A 16,801-nucleotide genomic window follows, 5' to 3' on the forward strand; every position below is an offset into this window, starting at 1 on the left:
TATAGAGAAGCTCAGTAGAAAGTGATAACATTTGGTCAATACATATGGAAAATCAACCGTATATAATGCATAATACTTGATCACGATACAAAAACAGCTAAAATCAGTTAGATATATAATGTTTTATATATATAATGTTTTATATCATCTCTAGGTATATTTACAAAAAACCTCAATAGAAAAATCTGATTTGTGATATGATATGAATGCAAAAACAGTTAAATTTATGCCAATATATATGTAAATATATAGTTATATGTATGTATATAATCATTAATCGATGCTATTTCCAGATATAGTTAGAGAGAAGCTCAATAGAAAATTTCTCATTTGTTTACATAAATTTTAATCGAATTATGAGAAACGCCAACCGTTGTTCAGTCTATAATATATAATACTTGATTTATATGCAAGTATATAATAAATATCTGATATAATTTCTAGCTACATTTATAGAAAACCTCAATGGAAAGTGATCCAGCTCCATCTCTCAATTGTTTACAGAAACTTTAGGGAAAATCAATCATTGTTCAGTATGTAATACACAATACTTGATCTAAAGCCAAGTATATACATACATCAATATTTGATATAATCTTTAGTTAACTCGATAGCTCACTTGGAGTCACTTTCTCTCCATCTCCCATTTATTTCTGATCAAAGAATTCGGAAAGTCAACTGTTGATATTCAGTTTCGGGTTTGCCACATGCCCCCACTGAGTGCATTCAAATAATTAGAATACCTCATTCGACTGGTTTATTTACGACATATCATGTCGCTGGCCTCCAATAACATCGAGAAACCCTTTTGTTTATTTGAAGAGCCAACGTAGTCCAACTGACTGTCACACAAAGCCAACTGTCACAAAACAGTTTTCACTACGCAAACGGCTGTCAAAAGTGAAATAGTAAATATAGTAAAATAAAATCAATAAAATAATGAACATATATTGTCAATTACAAAATTCAAAGTTTGCAGCAAAAAGCACAAAAATATAAATAAATATATATTCATATACATAAATATATATATAAATATTCTCTGATTTTTATGAATGTAGAAAGCTAAATACGCAGAGTAAAAGTTCACATGGCTAAACTATGAGTAAATATAAAAAAAATCTACGTAAAATATATATAAAAAATATATACATATATATATATATATATATATATATATATATAATTTTGTGCTTAAATATAAAAATGTAAAAAATACTAAATATACAAAAATGCCGAATATGATATACTCTGCCAGACAGCGAAGTTCATTGGAAATATTTGTAGACTGAAATTTAAGCGATGGCTGACGAGCATATTTCTGCATAGTTTGGGTGTCAAAAAGACAGGGTATCAAATGTAGGGTATATGAATAGATAGATAAACATCCATTTATTGATAATTTTCCTATGGAAATATTATACTGACTGAATGGTAAATTTTATTGTAAATTTCGTAAAAGGGTTTTCATGAAAAGGAAAGAATATCAAATGCTACGTATGTAGATAGAAATATATGCATATGTATATGTAAATAGATCTATATATCATTTTCCTATTGAAATATTATTATCAATTCAAGATAAATTTGATTGTAAAATTTTTGCTTGAGCAATGGCAACTCATTGAGTGCCGATCGAAATCATTCACGAATATGCATCAATATGCTGCTATCAGCAGAGTCCATGCTCTTCACATATCTAGTTGGCTCATGGTAAAACGACCTTTAATAAGGGCAAAAATAATTGTGAAAAAAAAGAAACCAAATGAAATGTCGGAAAACATAAATTTGAGCCGATGTCTTGCAACGACAGGAGAATTTTTGTTGCATTACGTTTTTTTTTTATTATTGCTCTTATTATTGTTGTTGTTGTTGTTGTTGCATGCATTTGCGGCATTTGAGTTGTTGTTATTGATATTGAATGGAATTTAATTGCCATAAACAAACGTGGCTTCCAGCCTCGGCTCGTGAGTCGGCCGTGCGCACATGAATCATGCGCATCTCTCATATTTTCGCCTTGTTGGCCCCATTGTGTGTATTTATAAAGACATAAAACGGCTCAAGGCGCAAGATAAACGCCATAAAATCAAAATATGATGCATTTCAAAGGCGGCTCGCTGGCTGCATGGCATCGCCATTGCCGTGCTCGAGCGTCCGGGTGGTCCGGCGGCCCCACGCGCCACGCTGAGCCGCCGCCGAACGGTTGGCAGATGCCAGCATAAATGCCATAATTTCCCTATATACATGCATATATATGTGTATGTGTGTGGGTGCTTATGCACTATATATATTATGATTTAAGTTGTGTGTGGCGCACAGAGTGTGACTGCGTTTGACAATACGTCACAGGGAGCACAAGGGCAGACAGGTCTGCCTCCAGCTCCAGCTGGAGCTCCAGCTCAGTGGCACCCCCCATAGCTCAGCCACTCATCCCCCCCAATGGCAATCTCAACGACGGTGGTCTGCGGCATTAGTGGCCGGCCGGTGGGGCTGGAAAATTTGCAGCTTGTCAAATGCTTCACATTGCAGGTGGGCGTCCAGCAAGGTACAGCAATCAACAGCAATTTGGCAAAGTCCAGACGCTGCCCACCCCAGCTGGCCTCTAGCCCCTGCCAGGATTGGTGGGGACAGCCGTGTCAAAACAATGTACGCACTAGAAGTCATTTAATTTGTTAAACTCGGTGATTTGCACAAACTCACCAAGTGGGTATGGGTGTGTTGGTGTGTGTGTGTGGGTGGGTGGGTGTGAGTGTGTGATGACATTTAAATTGGGGCGCTGCACAAAGGCAGCCAAGGAAGGTATCAAGCTTAAGTGAGCAATTGAAGGGTTGGAGCATTGCATGCAACAATGGTGACAACATGCATATCATAATGTTTACACTGCGCAACAGGAATGAGTTGCCACTGGTCATTGACTTGGCTACATGTGAGGCGGCCCACAAGGGGCAAAGTTAGTGTTGGAGAGAGATGTTCGAGTGGCATAGATAGAGATCAAAGACAGCGAACGACGACAGCGACAGCTCTCGTTGGGATCGGTTCTCTATCAATTTGCTCGAACTCTACACTTGATTTTGCATTGGGCATAGGTGTTGCAGTTGCAGCTAAAGGAACTATAGCATCATGTATGAAGGTGACTGATTAGAAGATGCTCTTAAAGAACTGCAGCAGTTGTACAGTTCCAGCAGCAACCTGTCTCAGTCGAGTCTTGATAATTCGTACCCCGCTAAATCGAAAATCCTGATAAATCGAAAAAATTGTATCCCATTGAAAGAAGTTCGTTCTCAATAACTCTCGTTAGTTAAAATTTTTGTGTAAATAATAATAAAAAAAAAAAAAAAATAAATAAATAAAAGTATTCCCTTGCCATTTTGAATTATTGGGATTCAACTGTATATAAAATTTATGATTTTAAAGAAATATAAAATTTTTATTTATGACATATGTAAGTGATATATGTATGACCTCTGGGATATGTTGGATATACCTTATGTTGACTGTTCTTTAATAAATTCAAAAAATTTAAATTACTAAAATTAGATAGGTTTATGTATATACATATATCTGTATGAGATTCCTATTATTAGGTTTCTTGAAAATAAATTTTATACAGTCAAGTTTCGATAATGTTTACCCTGCTAAATCAAAAATCGCGATACGAAAAAAAAAACGAAAAAAAAAAAAAAATTCTAGATAATTTGAATTTTTGTGTAAATCGAAGAAAAAGATCCTCTTGCCATTTCGAATTATCGGGACTTGACTGTATAAGGAATTGGTGGATCTTAATATATATGTATGTACCTGTACTTTTAAGTATCCATCCAACATTAGTAATATAATTAAATTTATTAGAATTAGGGACTACATGGGATATTTATGATGTATAGAATATATAGAGCATAAATGATGTATATAGGAGTTACATATAAAACTCTATATGCATCAATGTATCACAGACAATCATAAGGAGGTTAGATAAAAGTATATTATGGCAATTGAAAAATATGTAAATATAAGAAATTAATTAAAAAATATATTTTTATTTTAAATAAATATACAATATATATGAATATGTAATATATATTTTATATTAGTAAATTCTAAAATTTTTTCAATTTCAATTTCAAATCTCAACTTTAAATGCATTTAATATTCATGTTCAATTTGAAGCCTGCAGTTGTCCAGTGTTTTCTAAAGGCGCCGGCAATCTGCATGCGGCCGGCAGACGGGGTAAGGGCCTGCGCTATGGTGTGGGCGTGGCCGTCGGCGACGGGGGTTGCATGCGTCTGCGGTAAGGCCGTAGTCTGTTGCCATCGCTGCTATCAGTGGCCGTGGAGTTGGCGCTGCAGTTGAGGCTGCATTCGACGCATCGTTTATGCATTGCAACTGTCTAAGGACCCAGGGCGGGCACATCAAGTGTTGTACTTGGCCGGCGGGTGGGTGGTATGGGTGGGATGGGTGGTGCAGCCAGGCACGCCGGGCGGTGTCCGGAAATGCAAATTATGTTATGTGTCAAGTAACCGGAAAATTCATTTTAATTGCCGTAGAAATGCAATATTGCATTCACATCCACTGAGGAGGCGGGCTGGCATGAGTGGAGGCGTGGCATTGCACACTTTACACAAGAAATGGGGCTGGGGAAGATGGCTGGGGTGGACTGCGTGTGACTGAGGTGCTAATAAACTGTTAATGGGCGTGGCTGGAGCTGGGCCTACCCGTTTCATTTGTCTTCGGCCTAAGCCTCGCCCATTGAGCATTTGGCAATTTGGCATATGCCTTGGCTTGGCTTGGCTTTTAATCGCATAAAATGCTTTAGAAAAATGAACAGTAAAGCGGGGGGCAACTTGTCGGGTGAAAGGGGGGCGTGGGGAGCCAGACGGCCGACATTGGGTGCAAGTGGGCTATGGCTGGCTGTGGCTCAGCCACATGCATGCACACCGCAAACGAGCCACTCAACGAGTATTTCAAAATAACAGACAGCCGCAGGCTGGCTGACCATCAAAACCAAACCAAACCAAACCAAAACCAAAACCGAAACCAAGGCCGACTTCATCAACAGCAACAGCAACAACAACGGCAACAAAATCATCAACAAGTTTTTGCTGTAAACTGCAATTGCAACAGGAGCTGCAGGAGCTGCAGGAGCTGCAGCAGCAGCTGCTCAAAATGCAATTTTTCACTTTACGCAGAGGCCTGTGTAAAATCCAATCAAGCCTCAAAAATGTTAAACGTCTCCTACAGCATCTCGGCAAGTGCAAATGCAATTGCAACTGCAACTGCAACTGCAACGGCAACTGCAGCTCTAGCTGACTGCTGCTTTGTCCTTTAGCCAGGCATCAGGCAGGCAAGCTGGCAGGAGGCGGCTTAAAAGCAAAAGCCAAAGCAAGCTGCGGGCAGGCCCAAAACAAACAAGAGCTGCAACTGCAACTTCAACTTGAGCTCATTTGCTTGGCCAGAGCAACGTACAGCTATCCGAGCTCATATCGCCCCATTTAAGGCCTAAGCATCACGTTGGCCAACAGCTGCCAGTCAGAGGACGCACTTTAAGCTGCCTCGTTGCATTGCATTTTTGTGGACTGGCGCAATCGTCTAGAGTTGATTATTCAATTTCCATTCAGCTGCTCACAAGACTTAATTATGAAATCCAATTCAATTAAAGCAACGAGATCGTACTCAATTGGAGCTCATCTCGTCCGTTTGTCAGTAAATGGAAATTATAAAATTCACAATGAAATTCTAAATTTATAAAAAATGCATAAATATTATATAGGCATATGAAAAAATATTACCAGCAGCTTTTGGAGATTTAATATAATTATCAGTTTTAGCTCTTTAATAAAAACTCCAATTTGAATAAAATAGATGGTGTTATATACAAAGTGGTAAAACAAAAAAAATAATATGATGATGTTGCATCTCCTTTCTATTTGTATGGCAATCGCAATTCTTGTTTCTAGCACCGCCTCTCGGCTAATCATGCTTTGTTTTTTTTTTTTTTTTCCGAATGGCAATTGTTCCTCGAAGGGAATTTCACTCTGTCGGATCTCGTTCCATGAACGTATTTAAAAATCACTCCATGCATGTCATCTGCTGGCTCTTTCAGATCTTCTCTATTGCACTTTTCTTGCATAACAAAATGTTTTACCCGCATGAGTTTATAATTAGAGTATTCTCATTTCAATGCAAATTAAAATAAAATATGAAAATGAATTTCTTATGATCAGCCCATTGCTCAAGAATATTATTAATCAATTCTTCCTCCCCAAAATCTTCCTTTGTCTGAAGGAATTCGAGTATTATAATTTATATTATTTCAATTCAAATGAAAATAGAATTTAAAAAACTTAAGAAAAGTAAAAATTCAATTACATATTCTTAATGAGTTTCTTATTATCTGTCCATAATCTAACCATAGTTCAAATATATTAATATGTATTTCATTATTTACTTTGATAATTTCAATCCATGAAAATAGAATATGACAAATATAATATATATATTTCTTATTATCTGCTAGATGTGTTATTTAATCATACTTCTCCCGCAAAACATTCTTTAGTATGAACAGATTCGAGTAAATATTTATTGATATCATTTCAATGCAAATGAAAATATAATATGAACAAAAAAAAAAAAATAAATAAATAAATAAAATAAATATTTATATATGTATATTTATCTAATAATCCTCACAGTTACGTTATTTATTCAAAATTCCTCAGCAAAATTCGAGTCTCTTCTCCGAGTTATGCTGCGCTGAGGCCAAGCTCGCCTTCAAATTGTTCCTCTTGCACATATCGCTGGCATGCGAGCTCTTTAAAGAATAGGCCTTCTGCACATGCTTTATCATGGGATCATTAGGCCTAATGTGGGCTTGAGCTCAGTCAGCTAGTCAGACGGCAGACGGCAGACGGCAGACGGTGGTCTGGGATGATACCGCTAGACACCTCGGTCAGATAATTCAATGGACACAAAATGTCGTCACATTGTCGCCTCGAGGACAACACCAGATTGTGTGCAGCAGTGGCTCTGGCTCTGGTGGTGCTGGTGCTGGTGCTGGTGGTGGTGGTGGTGGTGGTGGTGGCGGTGGAAGTGGCTGCAATCCGTTGTTATGTCCTGTGATGGCATCTCGTTTGGCATCGTTTTGTTTCTTCGTCGTTTATCAAATGGCCAACGGGGCCGCCGTCGGGCGACGCGTCGGCTAAGTGACAAGCAAAACCGCGAATTGACCAGAGAAAGTCCAACTCCAGTTGCTGCAGTTGCTTTTTGGTGCTACGCACGCACACAGGCATGACACCAAGGGAAGCAAGGACACGCACACAGACAGGCCATCCGGCAGACAGTCAGACGGCGGACCACGGACAGGGCAAAGGATACGTATGCATGCACATGCAGCCAGGTCGTGTGCCTCGGCATGTTGTTACTGTAGGCACTGCACTGGGCCCACGAGCCAACAGCATGAGTTAAGGGAACTAGGACAAGGCTGAGCAGCAGCAGCAGCAGCAGGCGGAGGAGCAGCAAAAGATGCGTGCATTCAGCTTGTGTGGTGTGTGGTGTGTGTGTGTGCCCTGTCTCTGGTGGTGTGGCTGGCTGGTCTGGTTGTTGGCGCCTGCTGCCTGCTGCCTGCTGCCTGGTGCCAGGGAGCATTGTTTTGGCCCAAAGTTGACCAAAAACTTGGGATTGTTGGATGCTCGTTTTTGGTTTTCTGGCCGTTAAAGTGGGACGGCAGCCGGAAGGATTGCATTGCAATGCATTGCAGCTGCACGGCACGGCACGGCACGGCCCGGCCCGGCATTGCATCGCCAAGTCCTTCATTGCTGCATTTTGGGCCGGCAACCAGCAACCGTCAACCGGCAGGAGGCGGCAGGAGCGTGCCGTGACTCAGAGGCGTCTGTATCAATTTATGGTTGAATTTGGTCTCTTCTCTTTGGCTGTTGATTTTTGCTTAGTCCTTGTTGTGCTTACACACTCTGTCCGAGTCTGTGTGCGTGTGTGTGTGTGTGTGTGTGTGTGTGTTTCGATGTGCGTGCTGAAGTCTAGGAAATGTTCTCGGCATGCCGGAAATAAGTTTGCTGCCCGCAAAGTTAGTTGATTTAGGCATTAAAGCGAATCTATTGCACCAGCCTTCAGGCCAGCCAGCCAGCCTGCCAGCCAGCCAGCCAGCCACGTCCTCCGTCCGGCCAAGCTCGGCAGGCACTTGTGCATTTATAAACAATGTATGGCTTAATTTGCTGTTAGTTAGTAGCAAATGTTGTTAATTTAGAGCTCCAGCCCGGAGCAGACAATATTAACAGATGCTCCAACACGAGTGCCATTTAAGATCGTTTGCCACTGTCACCACTTGCTCCAACTGGCAAATCAAGCCAAATACCTCTGGCCCGTCAATTAAACGATATTCAATTTGTCTCTGCTTTGCTCATAAATGTTGAATTGAGGCATAGAAATCTCTATATATATATGTACACATATATACACAGTCTTGAGATGAATTGAAGCAGTTTTATATTTTAGATGGCGTTCATCCATTAATTAAGTGATCTCTATTATTAACAATTATAATATGATCATAGTAACGTAAAAATATAGTAATAATATATAGTAATATATAATTCTAATAATTTATGTTAACATACTTTATTAGCTAATCAATCAAATGTATTGCCTAGTAATTAATAATTATTAATATAAATTAATATTAATCATGATCTTTTACGAATAGTAATAATTAATATTTATGATAATTATTATTAGTATATATTAATTAATTATAATTAAAAGGCTATAGATTTATAGATGGAAATCTAGAAGTAAGACATTATTCATGAATTAAAAACTTAACAAATATGTATATGTATTTCCATTTAGCACTTGCTTCTGACAATTGGCTAAATGTTCCAAGCAGAATTACGATGAATACAAATCAGCATATAATCTAGAGATTCAATTGAATAAATTATCAAAAAAAAAAAAAATAATAATAATAATAATAATAATAATAAATAATAATAAATAAAATAATAATAATAAATTTTTACAAAAATAAAAATATAATAAAATTTAATAACGTACAAATAATAATAATAAAATAATAATTATATTTGCATTTAGCACTTATTACGATGAATACAAATCAGCATGTAATCTAGAGATTAAATTGAATAACTTATCAAAAAAAAAAAAATAAAATAAAATTAAATTTAAAAAAAAAAAATAATAATAATAATAAATAAATAATAAAATAATAATAATAATAAATAAAATAATAATAATAAAATAAAATAAAAATACAAATAATAAAAATATAATAAAATGAAATATTGTATAAATAATAATAATAATAATAGTTGGCTATTTTAGCAGATGAGCTCAATTAAAAAAAAAAAAAAAAAAAATCTATAAAATTTAGAACTAAGCCAAAATAGAAGTAAGCAAAAAACTACTCTAAAATAATATAAATTGAAAATATGCATCAAAATAAAAGCAAAATGTCGAGGGTCTGAATTGAAAGCTGTAAGAAATATGATTTAATTACTATATAATAGTATAATGAAATATATGTAATAAAATTTTTTAAGTTTTTGATGCTGGTATCAAAAATTCAAGTTAATATAGGTCTAAAGATGCAAAGTCCATTATACACATGAAATTTAAATGCAAATGTGGAGGCTCTATTTTAAAACATATCAGAAGAACATAAGCCATAGGTCATTCCCTTTATCTTGTTAGGCACTCATCAACAATTTAGTTTAAACAAAAAAATGCATTTGAAGTTTTTGAAATTCGTAAATGAAATTGTTTGGAATTCTTTAGTTCAGAATTAGTCAACCAAGAACATAAACTTACTTTTACCCAAACTCTCCCACTCCCACTCTGCCCCCTTCACTCTTTCTTGCTCACTTTGTCTTTAACATCAACAAACAAACTCACGCACACACACACACACACACATACAGACAGCAATGTCCACACACGCATATATGAAATACCACAAACGGGAAATAAAAACCCAAAGTCCAATTAAAATTTAACTACATCAAAGTAGCAGCAGCCGCATCAGTAGCTGTTTTAGATGAGACATGCCCGACACCTACACACACACACACACACACACACACACATGCACGATATATACATATGTGTATAGCTATAATATTAAACAAGTTTAGTATTTTGGGTTCGAGTGCGGATTGGGTTCTTGGGCTCTATGGAGCACAACAGCTGCTGGACACGGATGTGGACATGCCAACTATGAGCAAAGCAACGAAAAAAAAGAACATCACACACACACGCAGTTACACAATGACCAAAGAGCTCACACATATACAGAGAAAGTATGAGAGTGAGAGGGCAGCTCAAACTCTCACAATATCCATGGCATGCTGAAAATTGCGCAGCTTTACGGCAAATGCCGCAAATTGAAACAATTTACATGTTGTACATGTGTGTGGGGCCATCAAAGGGTTAAGCTTGCGTGTAAACCGTCGATGTAGCTGTCTGTGTGTGTGTGTGTGCCCGTCTTTCTCTCTGTCTCTCTCTCTCTCTCTTTGTGTTTTCCCGCTATTGATACCATTGCACGATTGAGCAGCAGCTCCGTCGTTTTCTAACAAAACCATGAATTTTGATTTAGCCCCCAAGCCCGAGCCATAACGTGGCTAGAAAAAAGAGCCCAGTCAGTCGCATAAAAAATTTGAAGGGCAACTCCAACAGCAACAACAGCAACAAGAACAACAACAAGGTGGCAAGCCACGCGTCGCCCGCTGCCCCAGCTTCCAGCTGACATCGTTGGCGACAGCAAGCCCGGATTATGGCGCGCTTTTCGCTCCGAGTTTCAGCTGCTCACGACTCGCAATTGAATAAAGTGCGGCTTGGCCAACAGCTGAGATGCGCTCCCGAGATCAACATACATTCGCATATAATAATTGACGATCATCAGAGTCATTCTGCTGCAGATAAGAGTAAAGTCTTTGAAGTCGTCTTAGACAGCTTGACTAACTGCTAGCAGATTTAGCTATAGCTATATAACCCGAAAATAAATTTCGCTAGTAACGTAAAGTTCCCCTGGTGATCCTTCTGAATAAAATAATCATATAATGATATATAATAATGTTAATTATGATCAACAGAGGTAATCCAATTGAGATAGGAGTAATATCTTGAGTAATATCTTAAGTAGCTTCGCAGCAGCTGCTGCGATACGCCTTGACAGCAAAAAAAGTTCTCAGCACGTTGAGCTGTTATTTTTTCCGAACATAATGATGCTACATGATAATAATGAAGATCATCAGAGTCTCTTTACGTCCAGGCTAGATCCGCAAGCCTCTAAGCCATCTTAAACAACTTGAAGAACATAAGAAGCGATCCACATACTGTGATACTTCCGAATATAATGAAGAGGCACTGAGTTAGTGATAATGATCATCAGAGTCACTCTCTGTCTATGTGTAAAGTCTTTTAAGCTGTTGGAATACGCCTCACTATACAAATAAGTTCTGAGTATATTCATATGTGATTCTCTAGAATATAATCTGGAAGATAATAAAAATACAATGCGAATTGAAAGATTTTATGGTAATAATCATGATAGCACTAATGATCATCAGAGTCAATCAATATCCTATGAAAGTTGAGAGTAAAGTCTCTTAAGCAGTAAGCATTTTGAGCCTATTCATATGTGATTGTCCGCAAAATAATAAGAATTTCAAGATATAAGGAGAATAGTGACGGAAAGATAAGATATTATAATAATAATCATAGTAACACTATTGATCATCAGAGTCAATCTATGTCCTATGAAAGTTGAGAGTAAACTCTCTTAAACATTAAGCTGTCCGAACCTATTCCAACGCGATTCCCTTGAATTTAACCTATTAAGATATAATGACAAAATAGAAAATATAATGAGATATCATAATAATTACCATACCACGAATGATCATCAGAGCCACTTTAAGGCGAAAGTCTTTCGAGGGCTATCCTCACCGCGAGATGGGCGAACGGAAATGCCTGTTTCTTTGGCCGCCATTGATTCGGTCATTAAACACCCCGCAAGGCCAGACTCATCTGTTGCCCGGGCACGACTGTCGCGCTCTGTCCCCTGCTCCATATGGCCTGGTAATAACCTTTATAAAGTAAATTTACAATAAAAGGCAAATGGTGAATGAGGAATGGCGCATGGCTATCCAGGCTGGAGACTGGAGGATGGAGGCTGGGTGGTGGAGGCTGTTGGCTGGCGAAATGGCTGCGACACGCAGGCAGACACCGTTGTCCATTTTCCTCCTCTGCTGTTGTTGTTGTTGTTGTTTTGTGTCTCTTCTTTTTTTTTTTGTTTGTTGCTGATGTTTCTCTTGTTGCTTTTTGGTGCTTTGCTGCCCACACGCCGACACGTTTGGCTTCCGTTGGATTTTCGCCGCGATTTCCTTTCGCGCTGCTCACCATGGCTCGAGCCCAGACCCCGTCGCAATCCCGATCCCAATTGCCAGCTGTCGGTTTTTTGTGCTCGTTGGCCAAAAGTCAACCCATGAGCTGTGGCATTTTTAAGTAATTTTTATCGGCCAACTGGAGACGGGGCCAAATGGGAGGCAGGACAATTGGACAGCCAGCGGGAGCTGGGCAGCTGGGCAGCTGGACAACTGGACAACTGTTTGTGGCATCGCTGAACTCTGGCAATGGGAATGGGAACGCGAATGGGCATGGGCATGGGCATGGTCATGGGTATGGACTCTGGTCTCGTGGATTCATCATGCAAAGAAATCAGCAGCTAGGCATTTTAAAGTTGTTACATGACCAGCAACAATGAATACTCCGCCTACAAGGTCAGCGGATGCGGTCAGCCCCATTCCGACGTGTGCGACGCCGCCATCAGCCGTCTGAGGCTGCTCCGGTGCGTGTCCATTTGAGCTGCCATGGAAAAACTGGCACTGACTAATGATGATGGTGATGTCGCACATTGGGCGGCCCGAGTCCAGTCGAGTCGAGTCGAGTCGAGTCGAGTGTGTCGACAAGTGACAAAATATGCAAGTATCAAACCACAAATTCTCACCCGTGAGTCCACAATCATTTTGACACTGGTTAGTGCGAGCGAGGCGCTGTCTATGCATCGACGAGGATGAGGATGCGGATGAGGATGCGGATGAGGAGGACTAGATTTGCGTTTGGATAGTTGCATGCCACATCTAGCCGCATGTCCTGTGCCAGTTCCTGTTGCTATTCCTGTGCCTGTCTGCTGGCCCCGCTGCAGCGTCCTTTGTCGCGCAACAGGAAATTGAAAAGTGCAACGCAAATTGCGTTCCGCTAAAGGTTGCACGTTCAACATGCCACGCCATGCCAGGCCATGCCTCAGTGTGTCCTCAGTGTGGACGCCATTTGCGCCCTCGCGTCGAGTGGTTGACAATTGATTTGTGTTTATGTGCAATGTCCAGGCTGTTCACTTGGATGCCAACCAGCCAGTCAGCCATTGCACGGATTCAAAGCCGGACTGTGCACCATGCACCATGCACCATGCTCCATGCTCCATGCACCATCGTCATGCAAACTGCCGCTTGGCTGTGATTTAAAGACATTAACATGATGGCCGCCCGAATTTCATGGACAATACAAGCCGAAATTGAAGTCAATTTCAAGTGCAACTCACAGCACAGACTCCAAGAGGAGTCCATTGAGGTCGCTGGTGCTAAAATAGACGAATTTCACGCATTTTGCAGAGATTGTGAATGTGGGAAAACCAAAAGTGTATAAAATATAAAAATGTATATAATATATATAATATTGCCAAGCCGAACGCCTCAGTTGAGTGTTTAGTTCCGAGTTTTACATTGATTCTAATTCCTAATGAATAAACAAAAATATACATAATATTGCTTTTAAATAAAGCTTAATTGTATAAGACTTCTTAAATTAATCAACAGCTTATAATGAGTATTATTATTATTATATTATTATTATTATTATTATTATTATTATTATTATTATTATTATTATTATTATTATATTTATTTAATTTATTACACACTAATACTATTTATTTCGAATAGTAGTAGAATTCATTAGTACTTATTTATTTAGTTACTTATTTATATTTTGCGTGTGCTATTTTGGACCTATTCGAGTGCTACTGCCAGTTCTTTCTACTTTAATGAGTTAATTTAATTTTAATTTTTTTAAATATATCAAAATATCAAAGTGTGAGAAAAAAGGTCTGATAAATTTCGTAGAGTAAAGAAAATTGCCTTTTAATTAGGCAATTCACAAATTAGGAATTCAGCCTATATAAAGCCACGACTTCTCCATTTGTGGAATGGCTGCTCCTTACCTCATAAAGAAAATCAACTGAACTAATAAAAGAATCTCACAGGTTTCTGATTTATTTGAAATGAGGACATCATAAAAGCCTTCAAATGCAATTACATCTTCAACTTTACCCAAGAGTCTTCAATCAAACAGAGCACTCAGTCACTCACTCACTCATCTCACCTTCCATAGACAGACTTACAAGATCTCAACTTAATAACCTGCCAGACTGCAACTTCCCTTGCGAAGTCTTCGCTCTCGTTCATACTTCACCGTCTCATTTCATATCAGTTCTTTCGTCTAGCTCTAGTCTATACTCATTTTATAAAAAAAAGTATAGTATAGATATAAAAATATCATAAATGATATATGATTATATAGAACTGAGAATTATGAGAATATATTAATTAGTGGAAATCAGCTTCAAAAGTGTTCTATTAATCGATTTATATCTAGTGACTACTAGACCAATATTTAATATCAATTTAATATCGATTGTGGAATATTAGACTAATATATGTATATGATATTTACTAAATATGAATATATTTTTGTTATCCTTGCAGCTAGCTAAGCGAGCGAGCATACTTATTGTTACATCGTGTGGTCAAATCAGACAAAATTGTTCGATTAAAAAAAGTGCAGGCTCACGCTCAAGGACATCTGGAGCAGTTTGAGCAGGAGCCGCAGTCGCAGTCGCAAGCCACGCACTACACCCACCACTCGCACCACACGCACCACTTGCACCACTCACAACAGCAACATCAGCAACAGCAACAGCAACAGCATCAGCATCCCTACAACAATCTGTATAGCACCCAGCAGCAGCAGCAGCAGCAGCAGCATCACAGCAGCAACAACAACTACAACAACAACCACAACAACCACAACAGCAACCACAGTAACAACAACAACAACAACAGTCTCAAAATGCATTTGACAACGACGAGCAGTAATTCAACGGCATCCAATGCCAATTCCAACAACAACAACACCAACAACAACAACAATAACAACAACACAGCCAACAACAACAACACAGCCAGCAGCAATAACAACAGCAACACAAATGGCTCCAACAACAACAACAGCTCGAGCAGCAACAACAACAACAACAACACAGAGCAAAACACACCGCCCACACCCGCCCAGCTGCTGAACGAGGCCTACACAAAAATGACCTCGGACATTTTGGCTGAGCGCACGCTGGGCGACTTCCTCACCGAGCATCCCGGCGAGCTGATAAGAACCAGCAGTCCGCTCTTCGTCTGCACCGTCCTGCCGCCGCACTGGCGCTCCAACAAGACGCTGCCGGTGGCCTTCAAGGTGGTCTCCCTGGGCGACATCATGGACGGCACCATGGTCACGGTGCGCGCCGGCAACGACGAGAACTACTGCGCCGAGCTGCGCAACTGCACCGCCGTCATGAAGAACCAGGTGGCCAAGTTCAATGACCTGCGCTTCGTGGGACGCAGCGGCCGAGGTGAGTTGAGGAGGGAAATAGAAGAAATAAGATCAAGTAAGACAAGTCGAGATCGCTCGACTACGAGATTCCCTGAATTTTTCGAGCTCTGATATTTCAACAATATTTAAAGCTCTAGGTCTGAAGATATAGAAGATTTAATATTACAACTAATCGACTCAGCTCGTCACCCTGATCAAGAATATATATACTTTGTGGGGTCTGCCAGGTCCCCATCTGCCTGTTACTTACATTTTCACAAAACCATTATACCCTGTTTTCCCATTTTCAATGAGTTCAAGGTATTTTAGAAAAACTAAATAAATAAATATTCAAACCTATATGATTTCATTCTTTAAGTACAGTGGAATCCGGCTATAATGACACTCAAGCGACCGTCGTTATACCTGTATACGTTTGCTCATAAAAGTTTGTTTTGGGACCAGAATATTCGTCGCTATTACCGTACAGATGCTATAAGCGGAGTCGTTATAACCCGATTCTACTGTATATGTATTTCTATTGATCTGTAAAAAATTGGATTACTAATACATATACGACGACAAATAGTATCTAGGATTAGTTTCCAGTAAACCAGCGTATAAGATAAGTTACAGTCAAGCAAACTGGCAAATGCATTGATCTATCGATAGACATAAATAAATATCTAACAGGCTGATCTATTGGGCGAAGACGTAGTACTGTCTGCTGAGCCCAAAAGAAGAAAAAGTCTTAAAGCAAATCGATACACGATTTCAATATTTTTACAATTTCTGCTAACAAAACCCAAGGCAGATAGAATAAAACGACATTTGTCAACAACCTTTACAGGGAATAATTATAATAACATAATAGGTGAATACTATGTCGCCTGTAGTTAGTTTGCGTTTCAGTATAAAGACAGTATTATTTGAGTCTCTTTATTCCTTTCTATGAATACATCCATGTTACGCCTTGACCTACAATTTTATTACGAGGGAGCATTGGGTCATTTAGAGCCACTCTAAACATACAAAAGACTATCGAGAGAGGACTTACGTCCTAAGCTCCAACAAG

At 39.0% G+C, this 16,801-nt stretch overlaps 1 protein-coding gene across 2 annotated transcripts in view; it reads left to right on the top strand.

Annotated features, from left to right (window-relative positions):
• The window catches only part of RunxA (RUNX family transcription factor Runt related A), a 58,492-nt gene that overhangs the window by 17,715 nt on the left and 23,976 nt on the right, over nt 1–16,801 (top strand). For both annotated transcript variants that reach the window (XM_089473542.1, XM_089473543.1), the window contains exon 2: nt 14,850–15,766. In XM_089473542.1, coding sequence (XP_089329668.1) covers nt 15,214–15,766 — 553 coding nt within the window. In that variant the 5' untranslated portion in view covers nt 14,850–15,213. The remainder of the gene's footprint in view (nt 1–14,849; nt 15,767–16,801) is intronic.

Source organism: Drosophila arizonae, chromosome X, assembly GCF_054131065.1.
Source record: "Drosophila arizonae isolate 15081-1271.41 chromosome X, UAZ_ARI_1.0, whole genome shotgun sequence".
In the NCBI taxonomy this organism is placed as follows: Eukaryota; Metazoa; Arthropoda; class Insecta; order Diptera; family Drosophilidae; genus Drosophila; species Drosophila arizonae.